Below are 17,180 nucleotides of genomic sequence, written 5' to 3'. Positions count from 1 at the left end.
CTGTTGCCATCCATCATAAAACCTTTGTGTATTTGCAGGCAAAGTTTTAAGTTACATTTTAATGTTCTTATCTGCCTTACATGTGGTAAATGTAGAAGAAACAATTAGAACAGAAATATTCAATATATTATAGTGAGTTTTCAATGGAGCTGCACAATTGCTGCCAAACTGATTATTTTCATCAATACAGTATTGTAATCCACAAATCCACTACTTCCTGAACTCAATACCACTCCTTCATTTCCTGTATTTCATGATTGGACAAACTGATTAATCCAGGTGTGTCTGGTCATTGTTGTCGTGGCTACTGAGGTCAGGCACACCTGGATTCATCAGTTCAAGAAGTAGTGGATTTGTGCAAAGAGCCCATTATTCATTTAGCGAAAAACATCTATATATATATTTTTTATTGCACTACTTTTCAACAAACAATATGTAAAATGTTTTCAGTGCAAAATGAAACTTCTGAAACGCTGAAAGAATAAATGATGAATAATGAAAAAAGTCCAACTTTACCCAAGAATTAAAACCTTTAATTAAAACGGGCGCCTAGTGACCTTTCGCATGCCACTGCTGTCAGCTCAATTATTTTTCATGAGCTTCAGAATTTACCTACTGTACCCCTCCGTATCCTTACAGCCCTAACCCTGCGTCACTCCACACCCGCCGATGTATACAACAAAGGGACAAATCCAATATCCCTTCGGAAAGCGTGCTTTGTAGAGGATGTGACATTTAATTTCTATAGGGACTTGTTTCCCAGAAAGGCTTTTAAACGCCAGTGTGCAATTTGTCTCCTTTCAGCCTCTTGTGAAAAAAAAAAGAGGAAAGAATCAATGTATCACCTCAAATTCATCAGGTGATGCTGCGATCAATTGTAGTCAACACACACAGACTCACTAACATAGACACGCAAAGACACACACACACACACACACACACACACACACACAGACACACACACACAAATACATCATTGTTGTTGGTCATTAGTCTTCTTCAGCGTGTTAATTTAATTATTCTAGAAGCTGCTGATGCTTGTGACACAATAGCCAGCCACAATAGATCTTACTGTGAAGGTTGTTAGCTGCAATGGGGATACAGAGGAACTTTTTTTTTTTTTTTTTAATATCAACTTTTCTTTTCCTCACTTGTACCTCAGAGTTCTCCTGTGATGCAATGTTTTCTTATTCAGACCTGATTGCCGTCATGATGTAATGAGGATGAAACTTCGCTTAATGAGTCGAAATCAAGTCTTTTATTCTTTTTTCTTTTCAAACCTAACAACCTTACTGCAATAAAATACGTGACAATGGAATAAATGTATAGTACAGTAGAGTGATATCTTGCCTTTGGTTTTACTGCTTTATTTTGGGAATTTCCATTTCATGACACTCTAAAGTGAAAACAAGGATTTGTTTCTAAATACATTATACGGTACAACTTTTAATGTAATTGCTGAAAACGTGCAAAAACTGAGAATTATGTTTCACTGGATAGTGTTAAACAGTCTTTTACAATTTTAGGTTTCCTGATGCATTTATTTGTTTGTTTGTTTTTGTGTGTGTGTGTGTGTGTGTGTGGGGGGGGGGGGGTGGCTAGAACACACACATTTCAGCTCTGGCATGAGTCGCCCCTCCCCCACCGTATAAGAACTTGAGCGCCTTCGTTGGCATCAGCGGAGTTAGCTAGCTAACACTAGCACTGCACCCCAAAAATGTACTTTTGATAGTTTACTGGTGGTGGTGTTAGAGCGCCTCGTTATTGGCCCGGCGTAAGTGCACGTCACGGTGAGAAATGTGAAAATGTCAGGATCCACTCTCTCAATACTGTAGCCGATACGACTGCATGATTAATAATGTAACTTATTTGGATATTTTCATGATATTTTAGTATTTGATACTATCATTTAAGCTTTTAACACCAACTATAAAAAAAATATTTTCAATTAAAAAAAAAAAATGTAATACATTTAGTGTTTTAATGAAATCCTTTTGAATCGTATCATGTGATTAAAATAGGAAAAGAAAAACAAACCTGGCTTCCAAATGAATTGCAATTTTGTGAAGTTTATGAATGGTCCGTGAACTAACAACACAGCAGGTTCTTTTTTTCCTTTTTTTTTAGCTACATGTTAATGAGCTTGTGCAGCCGACCTACGTACGTTTGCATGATATGCTCTACCTCTTTCAGGTGTTCTCTCAGTCCTTCACAGCCACCTATGCCATCTACAGTGTGGCCACTGGGTAGGTGGAATCCTGAATGCTAATGCATGGGCTGCATGCCGACGGACCTGCAGACTGACCAAGTCCTCTCATCCGATCAGAGCCTCGTGCTCGTCAGACATACATTCATCCATCAGTGTTCTCTCCTCAGATTCCACTGCCTGAGAATCATTTTCAGCATTATGTGAATAATTAGTAGCAGGTGGTCTTCTGGGTAACTGTTTGGAAAATATCTTAAGGAGGAGCCGCGAAGCAGATCGTCGCCTGGTGTTTTTCTGGGGACGTTTTTCCAAAGGCAGTGAAGCCAAAAGAAGGGATTGGAAATGTTGCACTACTGCATGAACCAAAGCCATTTTTCTCTCTTTTTGTCCCCCCCCCCCCCCCTCCTCTCTGCATCTTGCTCAGACATAACAGCATCTTCCAGGCCTGGGTGCAGACGAACAAAGGAGGTCTTTTAAGAGGGATGCCGGTCCCTAATGGATGCTTTATGTGCTGTGTTTTGTGTGCGTTGCAGGGATCTGTTGGAGCTTTGGCCACCACTAAAGGAGAAGACTAGGTTGCAATATGCTGGCTGGGGGCCTCAGGGGAACCAGCTGGTGAGGCAGACACTGATTCTGTCATTTGCATCACTTAAGGCTGCCTTTAAACTATAGAGATTTATTCGGTGTGTCCCAGTTTGGCTAAGCATCATTGCCATGTGACTAGTGAAAGAGGCTAATTATTTGTCCTCTTTTGCGTGTTCCAAAAATTTGAAGACAGATTTCTTGTAAGAAAAAACACCTTGCAAGGATGATTTATTAAACAGAGAATTCTCCGGGACCGGCAACAACACTGAACATCACGTATGAGGTGGAATTTTCAGAGTGCGCATGTGCCCCCTCCCTTTGCGGAATCCAGCTTTTAAAGAATCGAGTTTTGAAAGTAAACGCCCCTTCTCCTCCTACTAAGAATGAGTAGAACAGATTGGTTCTCACACAATATGTTACATAATATTATTTTCGTACACAGACTGCACCTGTTTTCATTTTTAGACAAAATATACTCTCAGGGTACTTTTTCCCAAAACAAAATCTAGAGTGGCCGTGAGTGATGATACGAACAGAGTCAGTGGTGTGTGTGTGGGTGTGTGCGCTCCCCCGAAGCAGAGTACGCTCCCACGAAGAGAATGTGTGTGCGTAAACACTGAGAGGGAATTTTAGACCAAACAAGGTGTACCAGCTTAAGTTAAGGTCAAATTATACTGAGTTCAACACTATTTCACCTACTTCACATCTATAAAACATTTCAACATGGTTAATATATGAAATAAAGAATTAAAAATGTTAATAATGTATAACACTAGTAAAAGCAAGGGGAAAAAATCAGGTGTCAGTCGTGCCTGATGAATGGAATATCAGGCAATGTGGTTGCAGGGTAAGTGCAGCCTAAAGACAACAGCATTTTCAAGCACCACAAGTAAATAATGGAAATAAATAGAAATCTTTTCTCAGGTCAAACTAACCAAAAATGATTGTAAAGACAATGTTTTAAAGGAGACAAAAAAACACCTACACTTAACAATTAACATCTACCTGGCCATCTCCTGTCCATTTTTAAAATGAAATGTAGCTGAAAACAGCTGAAACTTATTTCGGGTTAACTAGAGCAATTCCGTTTTAACATGAGTTTCAATGTGATTGGTCTGAATGCAGCAACATTCCAGTTTTAAGAGGGTGTCCTCACAACCACAATATTTTGTTTATTCTGACTCAAAAAGATTCAACTGCATTTTGTTGTTTTAGTTGAGTTATTTAGATTACAGATCACATTAATGATGTGAAACAGTTTGAAATAAATTATCTTAAAAATTAAAAAAATAGCATTTTGAATAGGGGTGTTTAGACTTTACAGCCATTTCATGCAATATCTCAAATTAATGAATGTGATTTAACCCTGGAGAACCCAAGAACCCTTTTCTTCTTTGGAAAATGATGAATTATACATTAAATGACTGCTATAAGTTCACTGAACACCAAAATATATGTTTTTTCAATGTTTTTTTCAATTTATTCCCTAATTTAGGATTAGGGCGAAATTTGACCCTTTTGGGATTTAAGAGTATCATTTCGAAAAATCAGAATAACAAAAACTGTCAGTAAACTATTTAGAATTTAAGAAAATAATCAATCAAATACACAGCTACATTGAACAATATAATGCATGCAGGGGTCAGAAGTGGCACTCTGGACTTTTGAAGTTAAATTTGTAAAAAAAAAAAGGAAAAAAAAGGTCTTTGTTATTTTAGTAGCAGAATTTATAGGGGCCAAATTTGACCCCGTGGGTTCTCCAGGGTTAATAATAAAATGTGGATGGTATATTTTTCCATTTTTAAATGAACTCAAAATGATCTGCTTTGCTATAATGCAGTAGTGTGAGCTACATGTTCACCGTGTTAGCTATTGGAACGACCACATGTGCTGGCAAGTGCTTAATTTCCTCTTGGATGGTGTTCCGCTCCCTCCTTTGTTCCCGCAGCCAGCTACAAAACCCATAACTGTACCGTCTTCGAAAAAAAGGATTTGGTGTGTTTGTATCATTGCCAGGCCTTTGTGTTTGATGGCGACATCTACTACAAGCCCGGCGTGACCAGCCAAGCCCTGCGTCTCACATCCACCGGCAACCAGCACAGTGTGGCGAACGGGCTCTCGGATTGGACCTACGAGGGTGCGATTTGCACATTTCCACCGCCGCAAAATCAAGATGTTAAAAATGCTTTTGATATGTATTTTTTATTGTGTACATATTTTGAAACAAAACAGAGGAGGTGCTTCTGTCTTACGCTGCCCATTGGTGGTCCATGGATGGCGCCCGGCTGGCATACCTCAGCATCAACAACTCTGCCACACCCCTGGTGGAAATTCCTCAATTTTTGGGTGGCCCGTACCCCTCCAATTTGATCTTCCCGTACCCCAAGGTGGGTGGCATATACTGTACTGTATTGCTCATTGCAAGAAACTCGCTTGGACACAAGCATGTCTTCCTAGTTGAGCTTTTTCCAACCTTCATCGAGCCAAGTCACATATAAAATACAATAGAAGGCCTTTATTGTTATTATTAAGTCGTGAGAGGCTTTTGTTCGAGGTGTGCGTCTCTCATACAATATCAATGGAATGTGGGTGCGTGACGTCTCCAAGTCAAATGTGTGTGCGTGAATGTGCATTTTTCTTAAAGGGACAGTAAGATACTTTTAGTTGATGTTGATTATGGTTAACTTCCACATTTCTTGACCGATTCCAGTCGTTTAAATTTTAAACTGTTCAGCTCATTTACATTTTTTTTAAAATACATTTTCAGGGACAGTGAGATACTTTTAGTTGATGTTGATTATGGTTAACTTCCACATTTCTTGACCGATTCCAGTCGTTTAAATTTTAAACTGTTCAGCTCATTTACAAGAGTCAGCAGTCCCATTCCAAATTTCCGCGGGAATTTTTATAGTTATTTTTTTTATATTTGTGTTTTCAAAATGCAGTAGAAAGGACTGCACAAATGTAAAACCCTAAATGACATTAATGTTCACATTCAGCATCATAGATTCTCAAACATTTACTGTAAAAAAAAAAAAGTCTTTCCACGTTCACGTTCATATTTAAGTAAAAATGTCAAGTGTATAACTGAAATGATAACCTTGTCTCAATTTACTCACAAATCTGTTTTCTTAGTGTGAAATATTGCCTTATTTAGTTGAAAACTAAGCTACTTATTCTGTTGTAAAAATATAAACAGGTGTATACACAGTTTGATTGTACCTTTTGCCCTCTAGTGAAACAGCATGTAATTGTTCTACCTGTAACTACGCACCACTGGCTTACATGGATGAACAAAGATGTAGACATTTGTAGTAAACAAAAAAAGTTGCTTTGGGGTGAAAGTAACCCAAACATAATGCAGAATGTATGAAATGTAAATGTATGTAATTTTGTAATATCACCTGAAGCTGTGGATAAATGTAGGTTTCACTGATTGCGCTCATAGGCCGGCTCCAATATCCCATCAGTCAGCCTTTTTGTGGTGAACCTTTATGGTCCAGCCCACACGGTGGAGATGACGGCCCCCGACTCAGTCAGCGCCAGGTAGGCCAACATCTTTTTAAAATATGAAGCAAATGGAAGCTGCATCAAGGCTGAACGATCCTAAACATTATTGTGAAGATGTGCAAGGCCGGACTGTTCCACTCAATTCCTGTGGGTGTAGCTCCATCTGCTGGATCTGGTTGGTCACTGCGATTCTTGGCCCCAGTGCAAGTGGATTGTAATGGTGAAAAGTGAAAATAAATTTGGCTTATTGATTGGCACATGAACCACCTCTATAAAATGCTTCAGGAAAATCTGTTGTCTAACTAATTAACATATAGTAATAACCAACGAATAACCAAAAACAAATGACAAAAAGGACAAAACATGCATATTTGTGTTTGTGAATTTGTTAGAAAGCCCCTTTCTGGTTCATGGAGGATGTCAATAAAACATTACAACGGTGCCATTTTTTTCATCTAATCAATTCTACCCTTTACGCAATACCATCATAAATTGAATATTATACTGAGTCTGCACTGCATGGGTCCAATGATATAAGACTGAGTTGTAACTCCTAAGTGGGCTGATTCAGAAATAGGTCAAGGCAATGGAATTGGATATCCCCAGATCCGAAATTGAAATACTGTACATTGTAAGTGGGCAATATAGCCTTGAACTAAGATCTTATGAGGTTTTTTACCCCACACAAACCCTATTTACAATTTAAAGTGCCCACCCCCCACCCATATCCCGTCATTTATAGAAAAATAATTAAATGACAATAACTTTATTTTTTATTCCCAGCAATAACTTGCAACTTCCACAGAAAAAAATCAAAATGAATATTTTTTTATTCTATGTAATTTGAGAGTAACTGCCTCCTCCTTGAAAATGTCCCCTTTGTCGCAACCTTTATGTATACACAATCTTTCGTCAATAAATTAACGTTTGAAATGTTCAACAATTTACCTCTCTCACACTCTTGTTTCATATAGAGCTGTGCTGGAAAGACAAGGCAACCTTGGCAAAAATATTGAATTAAATTCTCTTTTTAAATAGTCACGAGAGTGGTCAAAAAAAGTCACTATGTAAGCTACCGCCTCTCTGAACGCACATATGTTGTTAGTGTAAGCAGTGCAAGGTCAGGTCGGCATGAACGCACACCATGAAAGCAGCTAGCAGAAATAATAATAAAAAATAAAAAAATACATAAATAAATAAAATAAAAATAAAAAAAATAAAAAAATAAAAATAATATATATATATATATATAAATAAATAAATAAATAAATAAATAAAGCATTCTCAGTCAAATCAATTAATAACAGACACCGACCTACACCGAAACGACACAAATAATGTAGTGGACATTTGTTTTTGTTTTTAAAAACATCCAAGCAAAGCGTATAGGGTGTAAAAAGGTTTCATTTGAGGTTCATAGACAATTGAATTAAATAAGGAAAATGTAGCCAATGGAGAAACTAAAGTCTATGTAGCATACAACATTTGTATTGTATTGTATTATTATTGTAGTATTTATTCATCATTGTCTATCTACTTCCATGTTGTCACTCCCCAACATTGACATTTGGCTACCTGCATTTTAGGTATCTGCGCATGCAGGTTGTTTCAGGTGTCAGTAACGTAAACACAAGTGAGGTACGGAAATGGTCTAATAATGTCTCTTTCTTTGACATCCACCTATGTGGTTCCCTTCAGAGAAGGCTACGTCTCCATGGTGACGTGGACCAGCAGCACCCGCCTGGCGGTCCGTTGGCTGAACCGGGCCCAGAACCAATCAGTGCTTTGCGTGTGTGAGGCCACCACAGGGGCGTGCTCAGAGGTGAGAGCATCATCATCAGTCAGTCACCCCTCGTTAGTAATCAATGGGGCTCTCTGCTTCAACTGGCAGCTTTCTTACAGCCTTTTATTAATTATTATTCAGAATTGATTTATTTTGCTGTTAAATGTCTATGAGCCTAATTGATATTCAGTATGGTTTGCAGCGTGAGGATGAATTTATAGGGGATGCTATTAACTCATTCACTGCCATTGACGACTATAGACGTCATAAATTCATTTTAACTATTTCTATTAACATTTAACATTGTTTTCCACTTTTGTTAACAAGCGTATGAAAACCTAGAAAAAATGTTTGGGGTACATTTAGAACAGATATAAAATTTGTGATTAATCGTGATTAACTAGTTAAGTCATGCGATTAATTACGCCAACATTTTTTAAACACCTGACACCTCCTAATTTTTAATAATCTTTTCTTTAAAAAAATAAAATACAATAATTGTAATGATCCCCCCCCCCCCAATTTTTAATAATCATTTTTTTTGGGGGGGGGTATTATTAAAAATTAGTCAGGCGATTACCATTTTTTATCGTAATTAATCGCATGACTTCATAGTTAACTCACAATTAATCACAAATTTTATATCTGTTCTAATACAATAAAACATTTTTTTCTAGGTTTTCATACTCTTAACAAAAGTGGGAAAAATGTTAAACTAATAGAAATAGTTAAAATAAATTTTTGACGTCTATAGCCGTCAATGGCAGTGAATGAGTTAAGATGCACGAGGAATATAAAATCATTTTCCATAAGAGCTAAATGTTTATTTGTAAAGAGCATTAATCAAGATTATTACTTGCACATCTCAGCGCACAATCAACATGACTGAGAAGTCATTGTTTATCACAGTCAGGATTTCATGGAATCAAATGCTCACATACCAATTGTACCCAACACACTCATAAAGCAAAACACGGGTCAATGTCTAGTGCATTAAGCACGACTTTTTGGTCACATGTAAAATTATCCAAATGTATGCTGTATATTTTAAATGCGCTAACTTTTCTGATTTATTCCCCACTAAAGAAACACAAGATGACCATGGATATGATGCACAGCCAATGGCAGGTATGAAACATTGCTACTATACATGTGGTCAAAATTGTTGGTACTCTTCTGTTAAAGACCAAAAACTCACTGACATAACTTTAATCTGCTTAAATTAATAATAAAAAAACATTGCACTGTAAACGAACTAATGGAAATCAGGTATTGCTTTTTTTTTTTGTGGCTGACCAGAATTACTTAATGCAGTATTTCATTGTGCAATATGTGTTTTTCCTGACTTGAGTTTGATGTTTTGGGCTGTTTTCAAATGTACTGTATTGATATTTCTATTTCTATTTTTTTTTTAATCTCAGCAGGACGTACCACTATTCTCAGAAGATGGCTCCAGGTTCTACACCATCCTGCCCGCCAAACAGGGCGCCCGTGGAGAGTTCAGCCATATCGCCGCTCTGTCAGCCCAGGTCCGTCTGTCTGAGGCTCATTAACATTTATTTCCTGCAAATTGTCCATTAACACTTCAGCAGGGAACTAAAACATGACCTGCTTTGAGGCATCGGCGTGTTGTTTGCATTTACTGCACGTTTACTTTCAGTACAGATAAATCATGACCAAGTCGCCATGTAATGCTTGCTGGGTGGCTTCATTTAATCTTCATCCAAGCAGGGAAAATGAGGAAAAGAGCGATGGTGCTTTTTAGAAATGATACAGAAGGACCTTATACAAACCCAATTCCCAAAAAGTGTGGACACTATACAAATTGTGAATAAAAAAAATGGAATGCAATCATGTGGAAGTGCCACCTTTTAATATTTCATAAAGAATAGAAAATAGAGAACAGGTCAAACTGAGCAGGGAAAACTATGTTGATTTTCAATTCCATGGTGTCAACAAATCTCCAAAAAGTTGGGACAAGGTCATTTTCACCACTGTGAGGGATCCCCTCTTCTTCTTACAACAGTCTGCAAACGTCTGGGGATCGAGGAGACAAGTTTAGAAATAGGAACGCTGTCCCATTCTTGTCTTTCTAACTGTTCAACTGTCTTGGGCTTTCTTTGTTGCACCTTCCCCTTTACGATGTGCCAAATGTGCTCTAGAAGTGAAAGAACTTCATGACTGCAGGCTGGCCATTTCAACACCCGGATCCTTTTCCTACGCAGCCATGATGTTGTAATTGGTGCCGCATGTGGTCTGGCATTATCGTGTTGAGGAATGCAAGATCTTCTCTGAAAGTGATGATGCCTGGATGGGAGCAGATGTTGTTCTCCAATCTGAATATACCTTTCTGCATTGGCGATGCCTTCCCAGTTTTCCACAAAGAACTTGGAATGGTGATTGGTCTGAGCACAAAACAGGTTTCCACTTTGCCACACTCCATTTGAAATGACCCCTGACCCAGAGAAACGCCTGCGCTTCTTGGTCTGCTTTAGAAATGGCTTCTTCTTTGAGTTTCATCTGGCAACGGCGGCTGGCACGGTGGATTGTGTTCACCCACAATGTTTTCTGGAAGTATTGCTGAGCCCTTTCTGTGATTTCCCTTACAGTAAGCATTGGTGTTTGCGGTGCCGTTTAAGGGGCCCGAAGATCAAGACCCTTACACACAGAGATTATTCCAGATTCTCTGACTCTTTGGATGATGTTATGCACTGTAGATGATGATTACGTCAACCTTTTTGCAATTTTTCGCTGGAAAACACCTTTCTGATATTTCTCCACTATCTTTCTGCGCAACATTGGAGGAATTGATGATTCTCTACCCATCTTAGCTTCTGAGAGACACTGACACTCCGAGAAGCTCTTTTTATACTGCAGTCAAATTGCCAATGGACCTCAATAGTGGTAACTGGTCTTCCAGCTGTTTTTTTTAAATAAGTCCAATTGACTTTTCCAGCCTCTTATTATTGCGACCTGTCCCAACTTTTTTTTAGATTTGTTGGCACCATGAAATTTACAATCAACATATTTTTTCCTTAAAATTATACATTTTCTCAGTTTAAACTTTTGACCTGTCATCTATGTTCTATTCTGAACAAAATATTGAAAATTGGCACTTCCACATAATTGCATTCAGTTTTTATTCACAATTTGTATAGTGTCCCAACCTTTTTGGAATTGGGTTTGTATCTTGTTTGTCATTGCTCATTAACACTTAAGTGAATTTGCTATTAAAAGGTGAGCCCTAATTGAATGTCCTCCCTTATTCACAAATAATGTTCCTGCACCTATTATTACTATTTGTATTATTATTATTATTATTATTATTATTATTATTATTATTAATAATATAATAAATAGATTATTATTATTAATAATAATAATAATAGTAATAATATTATTATGTCCACCCAGCCCATTATGCCCATTATTATTATTAATAATAATAATAATAATAATAATAATAATAATAATAATAATAATAAAATTATGTCCACCCAGCCCACCATTCCCTCCAGCCCTCCTCGCTTTTTGACATCCGGAAGCTGGGACGTCACCTCGCTTTGTGCCCTGGATGAGAAGGCTGGAAAGATGTAAGTGACATTTAAATGGTCACTATAATAAGACATGTAAGGGGATTTCTTCGCCTTTTAGCATATAAAGCAGCAAAGAAGAGGCCAAAAAGCCAGCATGTTTGAGCTTGTGATCACTTGCTGGTGCTTGAGTAAAGATGATTGCTTAATTCAGTCATTATCCAACTGCGTGAAGAAAGTCCTCAAGCAGAGACAGATCGCAGTCCAAGCATCTCTGAGCTGTGCGAAATGAAAAAAGACAGCAAGATTACGCAATAATGTAAAAAGTCTGGTGTATGGGCCAAGGATTGCATTTAGTGTGGATCTGGATAAAAGTGTGGATTGTTTAATTAAAAAAAAAAAAGACTCTATTATTTTTTTTTTTTTTTACTGTTTTGGAGTCAGTTCCGCATCACGCCTTTTCTCATTGCATTAAAGTGTCCTTACTAGTTATGATGAGGCTTTTGTATTTAGATTAATAATAACATAGCGATTGCCATGCGAGTCTCACAGTCAAAAGGTTAGATGGATGGATTTTGATTTCATCTTGAATTCTTTTGGGGTGTTATTGCTAAAATTATTCACATTTTTTTTAGCTTTTAACAATCACACTATTACTACTACTATTGCTCGTGTCATCAACAGGTGTCCAAAAAATTTCCTCCGAGGGCCACATACAGAAAAATTGAAAGATGCAAGAGACACTTTGAGTTTTTTTTTCTTTAATATATCAAGCACACCAAAATCAATTTTGAAAAACTGCTACTTGAATAGCTTTTAGGATAAAAAAAAAAGAAAAGAAAAAAGATTCCATTCTTATTATGTAACTAGCTTGGTCTTCATTTTATGTCACCAGATATTTCCTGAGTACGGAGGAATCCAGAGAAAGCAGACACCTCTACAGGTAAATTGCACTTTTAGACTAATGCTGCATTTGTCATGTTTAGTTTCAGCTTTGTTTACTCCCTGTCATGTTTTCCTTGTGTGTTTGTCTTGTTATTTCCTGTTTTATTGTGAAAAGTCTACTCCTCTCGTTTCTGGTCACTTGCCCTTCCTCGTGTGGTGTCTGTGTCTACCCTGATTGTGTCCACCTGTGTCCCCATCACCCTCATGTGTCATCCAATCAGTGCCCTCAGCCAGGTGTGTCTTGTCATGTCATTAGTGTTGGTGTATTTAGTCGGTTGTCTCCCCCCTGTCTGTGTCGGTTCATTTTTGCTGTTGCCACGTTCGCAAGTCTTTCGCCACGTCACGCTGACCTCTTTGCCTTATCCGGATCCATGTCATGTTGTTAGTCTCGCCTTAGTTGTTTTTTCATGTTTTGCTTCAGGTTTTGTTAGTTCCATTTGTTTTGTACTTTGAAGTTAGCTTTTTTTTGATTTGTAATTAAAACCTCTTTGTCAATAGAAATTAAATCCCTTTATTTTTTGGACTACACCTCTGCCTTCCCGCATCTGGGTCCTAAAGCCCCCCGTTTTGACAGCATTCCAGAGTGGCAAGTCAACATAACCTGTCATTAGACAGGGTTACTATAGTTTTGGAATTTTTCATTTTCATTTTGAGTTTTGTTTTTTAAATTTAGTTAGTTTTAATTAGTTTTCAGGGTGGTTCTGTTAGTTTTTTTTTTAAGTTTTTTTTATTTTTTATAAATGCTTTAGTTTTATTTTAGTTGTAGTTAGTTTCAGTATTAGTTTTTTTTTAAAGTGTGTATTACTTGTGCGCAATATTTAAAAAAAAAACACCATTGGAGCAACGTCATCTGAAGGTGCTTTTCTATTGGCTGCTGCTAGATGATGTCACTTTTGTGTGACACTTTCAAACGTCCTTATTCTGGTTAATATCAAAATAAATCATCTCCAAAGGCTCATGCATTAAATTGATTACCAAAGACTAAAACTTGCTATAATTATAGTTAGTTTTAGTTCGTTTTGTAAACATAAAATGTAGTTTCAGTTAATTTTCGTTTTTTAAAAAGCATTTTCGTTTTTTTTTTTTATCTCGTTGAATTTTTGTTAGTTTTAGTTCACTAAAGTAACCTTGTCATTAGGAAAAGTGCATTGAAGTGCAAACCCCCCCCAAAAAACACAAAAAAAAAAACACAAAAAAAAGGAAAAGTGCGTTGGGATGCAGCTCAAGTTCCTACTTGCAAACCTGGGGAAAATTGCCGTCACCAAGATGCAGATGTGCTGTTGGAGTGGAGGAGTAGCATAATTAAAAGCGGAAACCCTGTAGTCATCATGGACGTGAATGTTATGTATGTAAACTTCTCACATGTAACATAAGAGCTTAATCTGATGTCATTTCTGTTGCTCATCGCTGAGTTCATACCTCCGGGTTTGCACACCATTTAGGAATTTCAAGTTCTCGTGGTGTGCTGTAGCCGGGGGCTTACTGACACATGGTCAGAATGACAAGAACTCTTTGTGCTGCAAAACAAGTTTCACTTTGCTGTAGGCTTCACGGCACATACGCCCAATGTCACAGAGCAGTGTTCTATTGAGTCAAGGCACATATTTTACATGATTAAAATTAAAACTAAAATGTCGCAAAAAGTACATACTGTAGGTTGAAATAATGATGATCTCGTCTCTATTTATGGATTCGCTGCTAAATCTAGCAATGTTTAGCTGGTATACCTTGCAGGAATTTAAGAAAGACATGCACTAAGATCTGAAATATTTTTTGAAGTGAAAGTGGATAAAAACACCCGATGATCTCTCCTGGCACACAAACCCGCCGTGACACAGTGCTTAGGGGTAAACAATAGCATGTTCAGATATCAAAACAGAATACTTGGCCACCAACAGTGCAATCTAGATGTCTGAATGTGTCTCTTCTTGCTTCCAAGTGTGGATGTGGAGGGAGCATTTGAGCGCCAGTGCGTCACTTGTGACCTCCTTGATGGATGCCACTTCTTTCAAGCTGATTTCAGTCCCAATTACACCCACTTCACTCTCCGCTGTCTGGGTGAGTGCCGGAACGCGTGGACGTACTGGAACCTGCAAAGTCAAACACAGACAGTTCCAGAAAGTTTTTTTTTTTTCCCACAACAACACAATTTCAATTATGTAAATAGAAATAATCTGTTCCAGGGTCAAGCAGAGAACTTTGTGTACATTTTTAAGTGACATTTCAAACGTGTATAAATAAATCCAGCATTGTTAATATAGTAAAAATTAAACTCAATAAAACACAATCTTAACTTTGATAACAACTGACAACTACATAGTGAGGCTGAAGACTCTCTATAAATCCATAACATCTTGTGCATAATCTTCTTCTTTACATTTTAGGGTTAGGGTTAGGGTTAGGGGTTAGGGATGAGGGACTGAGCCCTTCCTCGACCAGGATAGGGGAATTGATCTCCCCTCCTGGAGCGAAAGGGAACTGCGCGGTCCTTCCGTCCTTGGTACCTCCCGTCGCCACGTTCCTTCCACTGACGTGTGGGCTGGCGTCTCCGCCCATAGCGGACAACACTCCGCCCACCATCCATCATACTTCTTTTAAACTCTTAGATTTCTTTTTATGGTAATTAATGTATAATAATGTTTTTAATCTTTTATAGATAAGAGGCGCCTTTGTATCCTATGTAATCACTATCTACAAATATATATTTTTTGTAGATGTTATGTATAATTGAATTTTAATCTTTTATTTCTTCCATAGGAGTGGCCTTTGTTATATATGTAATCACTATCTATTAAAATAAAACAATAAAACAAAAACAATCAAAAATGTTTTTTATAAAAAAATTAATTCGAATTCCTAATGAGTATAATTAAATGCAAGTGTGCCTTGACAACGTTTCGGCTCTAAAGAGCCTTCTTCAGGTCTAGCACACTACAATTGTTCACTGAATTATCTGAGCTGTTGCCTCTTCGAAAACCAAATCCAAACTGAGCTTCCTCTAACAGTGAATTGCCTTTACTGTATATACTGCAACCACCATGCGCAAATAAGTGATCTTAACTGTGCGCCTTTTTTTCGTTCAAATTATTAGGGAAAGCGTCCTACTTATTTTCTATGTAATACTTACATGTAAACCAATATGAAATGTTATTTATATACCAATGTCACTATTGTATATCAACAATTGTTTTATTAATGTATTTATGCTTTTTATGGTTTTGTTAATTATTTAAACTTCTATGTATGAATTTTACATATTTTAATGTATTTATGTTTTTTATGGTTTTATTGATTATTTATACTTCTATGTATGAATTTTACATGTTTTAATGAATAGGGTTAGGGGGTTGGGGTTGGGGTTAGGGTTAGGGGTAAGGGTTAGGGTTAGGGTTTTCTTCTTCTCTTGGCCCCTAAATTAGGCATTTTTGGAATGTTTAGTTATGAAAAGCACACAAAAAATGCACAGCTGAGCACAAGTGAGCTATGATAAATTGTTGATAAGCTCTAGTTATACTATAGTGTTGCTCATCTATGATGTGTGATTTTAGATTTGTATTATTCCTGAAAATGTTCATCAAATTGCAAATTGTACAACCCGGGGGTGTTTAACTTGTGAGGGTTTACAATTTTAGAGGTTGTTTTTGTATGATAAATTTCCATCAGGGTTTAAAAAATGTTGTCTTTGTAAACATTTCTGCAGGTCCAGGAATTCCCAAAGTGACGGTCCACAACTTAAAGGACCCCTTCAGTGAGTTTCACTTTTTCATAAATACAAAAACACACAGAGAGTCATTTTGTATTAGAGCCACATGAGCAGACATGCTTGATCTGGACCCTAAAAACAGATTGGTTGAATAAATTTTTTTTTAAAAAAAATTAAAAAAGGTTAGATTTGATCAATCTAGCTGGTAGTTATGTGCCTGACAGATCCAGAACCGATACTAGATTGGTAGTTTTTTTTTTAATCAATCCATTTTTAGGTGTGACCAAGCTGAGGATAATTTGTATTCATTTTACTACAATTTCAAACTGTTTCCAGATGTTTTAATAAGATGTCAAGTTGTCAAAATACCCCAAGGAACAAGCATTATAGCTCCGTTTACGCAGCTTAGTCCTTGTCTCACTGAAATTCGCCAATTTCAAGGGGCTGGCGGCCCTGCTTCATCACACAGCCATAAACTGTTGAGCCAATGAAAACAAGGCAGAGCTCTGATACAGCAACTTCTATAGACAATGGAAAAAAAAATTACTTGTGGAGGCAGCACTTCTTAAACAGTACTGCACCATTTATGTGGTGCAAGGGCGTTGGACTCATCACCAAACAAAAAAAACCCACCACTGGGTCAAAAACATCGGATTTTTTTTGTTTGTGTTCCTACTGCTATCTCTGTCCTGTGGCTCTCCGTTGATTGTACCTCACAAAGTAAATTGTATAATAGGACTATGACAAGTACTGTATGTTGCTGTACCTCTATGGGACTATTTTCACATGTTTCTACAACTTCAAATTTTTGTTGGTTTTTTTGTTGCCACAAGTACATATTTTCTACACCTACACATATATATATTTTTTTTACAACTACAAATTTCTTACACAAGATTGCACAAGTACAAGTTA

At 37.2% G+C, this 17,180-nt stretch overlaps 1 protein-coding gene across 2 annotated transcripts in view; it reads left to right on the top strand.

The window, feature by feature from the left end:
- LOC144036079 (inactive dipeptidyl peptidase 10) overlaps positions 1-17,180 on the top strand; it is a 47,707-nt gene that overhangs the window by 24,971 nt on the left and 5,556 nt on the right. Inside the window, exons 6-17 of one of the 2 annotated variants that reach the window (XM_077546385.1) lie at positions 2,194-2,246; positions 2,740-2,821; positions 4,808-4,928; positions 5,024-5,178; positions 6,240-6,337; positions 8,000-8,123; positions 9,171-9,212; positions 9,509-9,613; positions 11,586-11,677; positions 12,513-12,560; positions 14,502-14,620; positions 16,263-16,310. In XM_077546385.1, coding sequence (XP_077402511.1) covers positions 2,194-2,246; positions 2,740-2,821; positions 4,808-4,928; positions 5,024-5,178; positions 6,240-6,337; positions 8,000-8,123; positions 9,171-9,212; positions 9,509-9,613; positions 11,586-11,677; positions 12,513-12,560; positions 14,502-14,620; positions 16,263-16,310 — 1,087 coding nt within the window. Of the gene's footprint in view, positions 1-2,193; positions 2,247-2,739; positions 2,822-4,807; positions 4,929-5,023; positions 5,179-6,239; positions 6,338-7,999; positions 8,124-9,170; positions 9,213-9,505; positions 9,614-11,585; positions 11,678-12,512; positions 12,561-14,501; positions 14,621-16,262; positions 16,311-17,180 lie in introns of both variants that reach the window. The other variant, XM_077546377.1, reaches the window with a different exon arrangement.

Source organism: Vanacampus margaritifer, chromosome 1, assembly GCF_051991255.1.
Source record: "Vanacampus margaritifer isolate UIUO_Vmar chromosome 1, RoL_Vmar_1.0, whole genome shotgun sequence".
Lineage (NCBI taxonomy): Eukaryota > Metazoa > Chordata > Actinopteri > Syngnathiformes > Syngnathidae > Vanacampus > Vanacampus margaritifer.
This window is presented reverse-complemented; position numbering and strand designations above follow the sequence as displayed.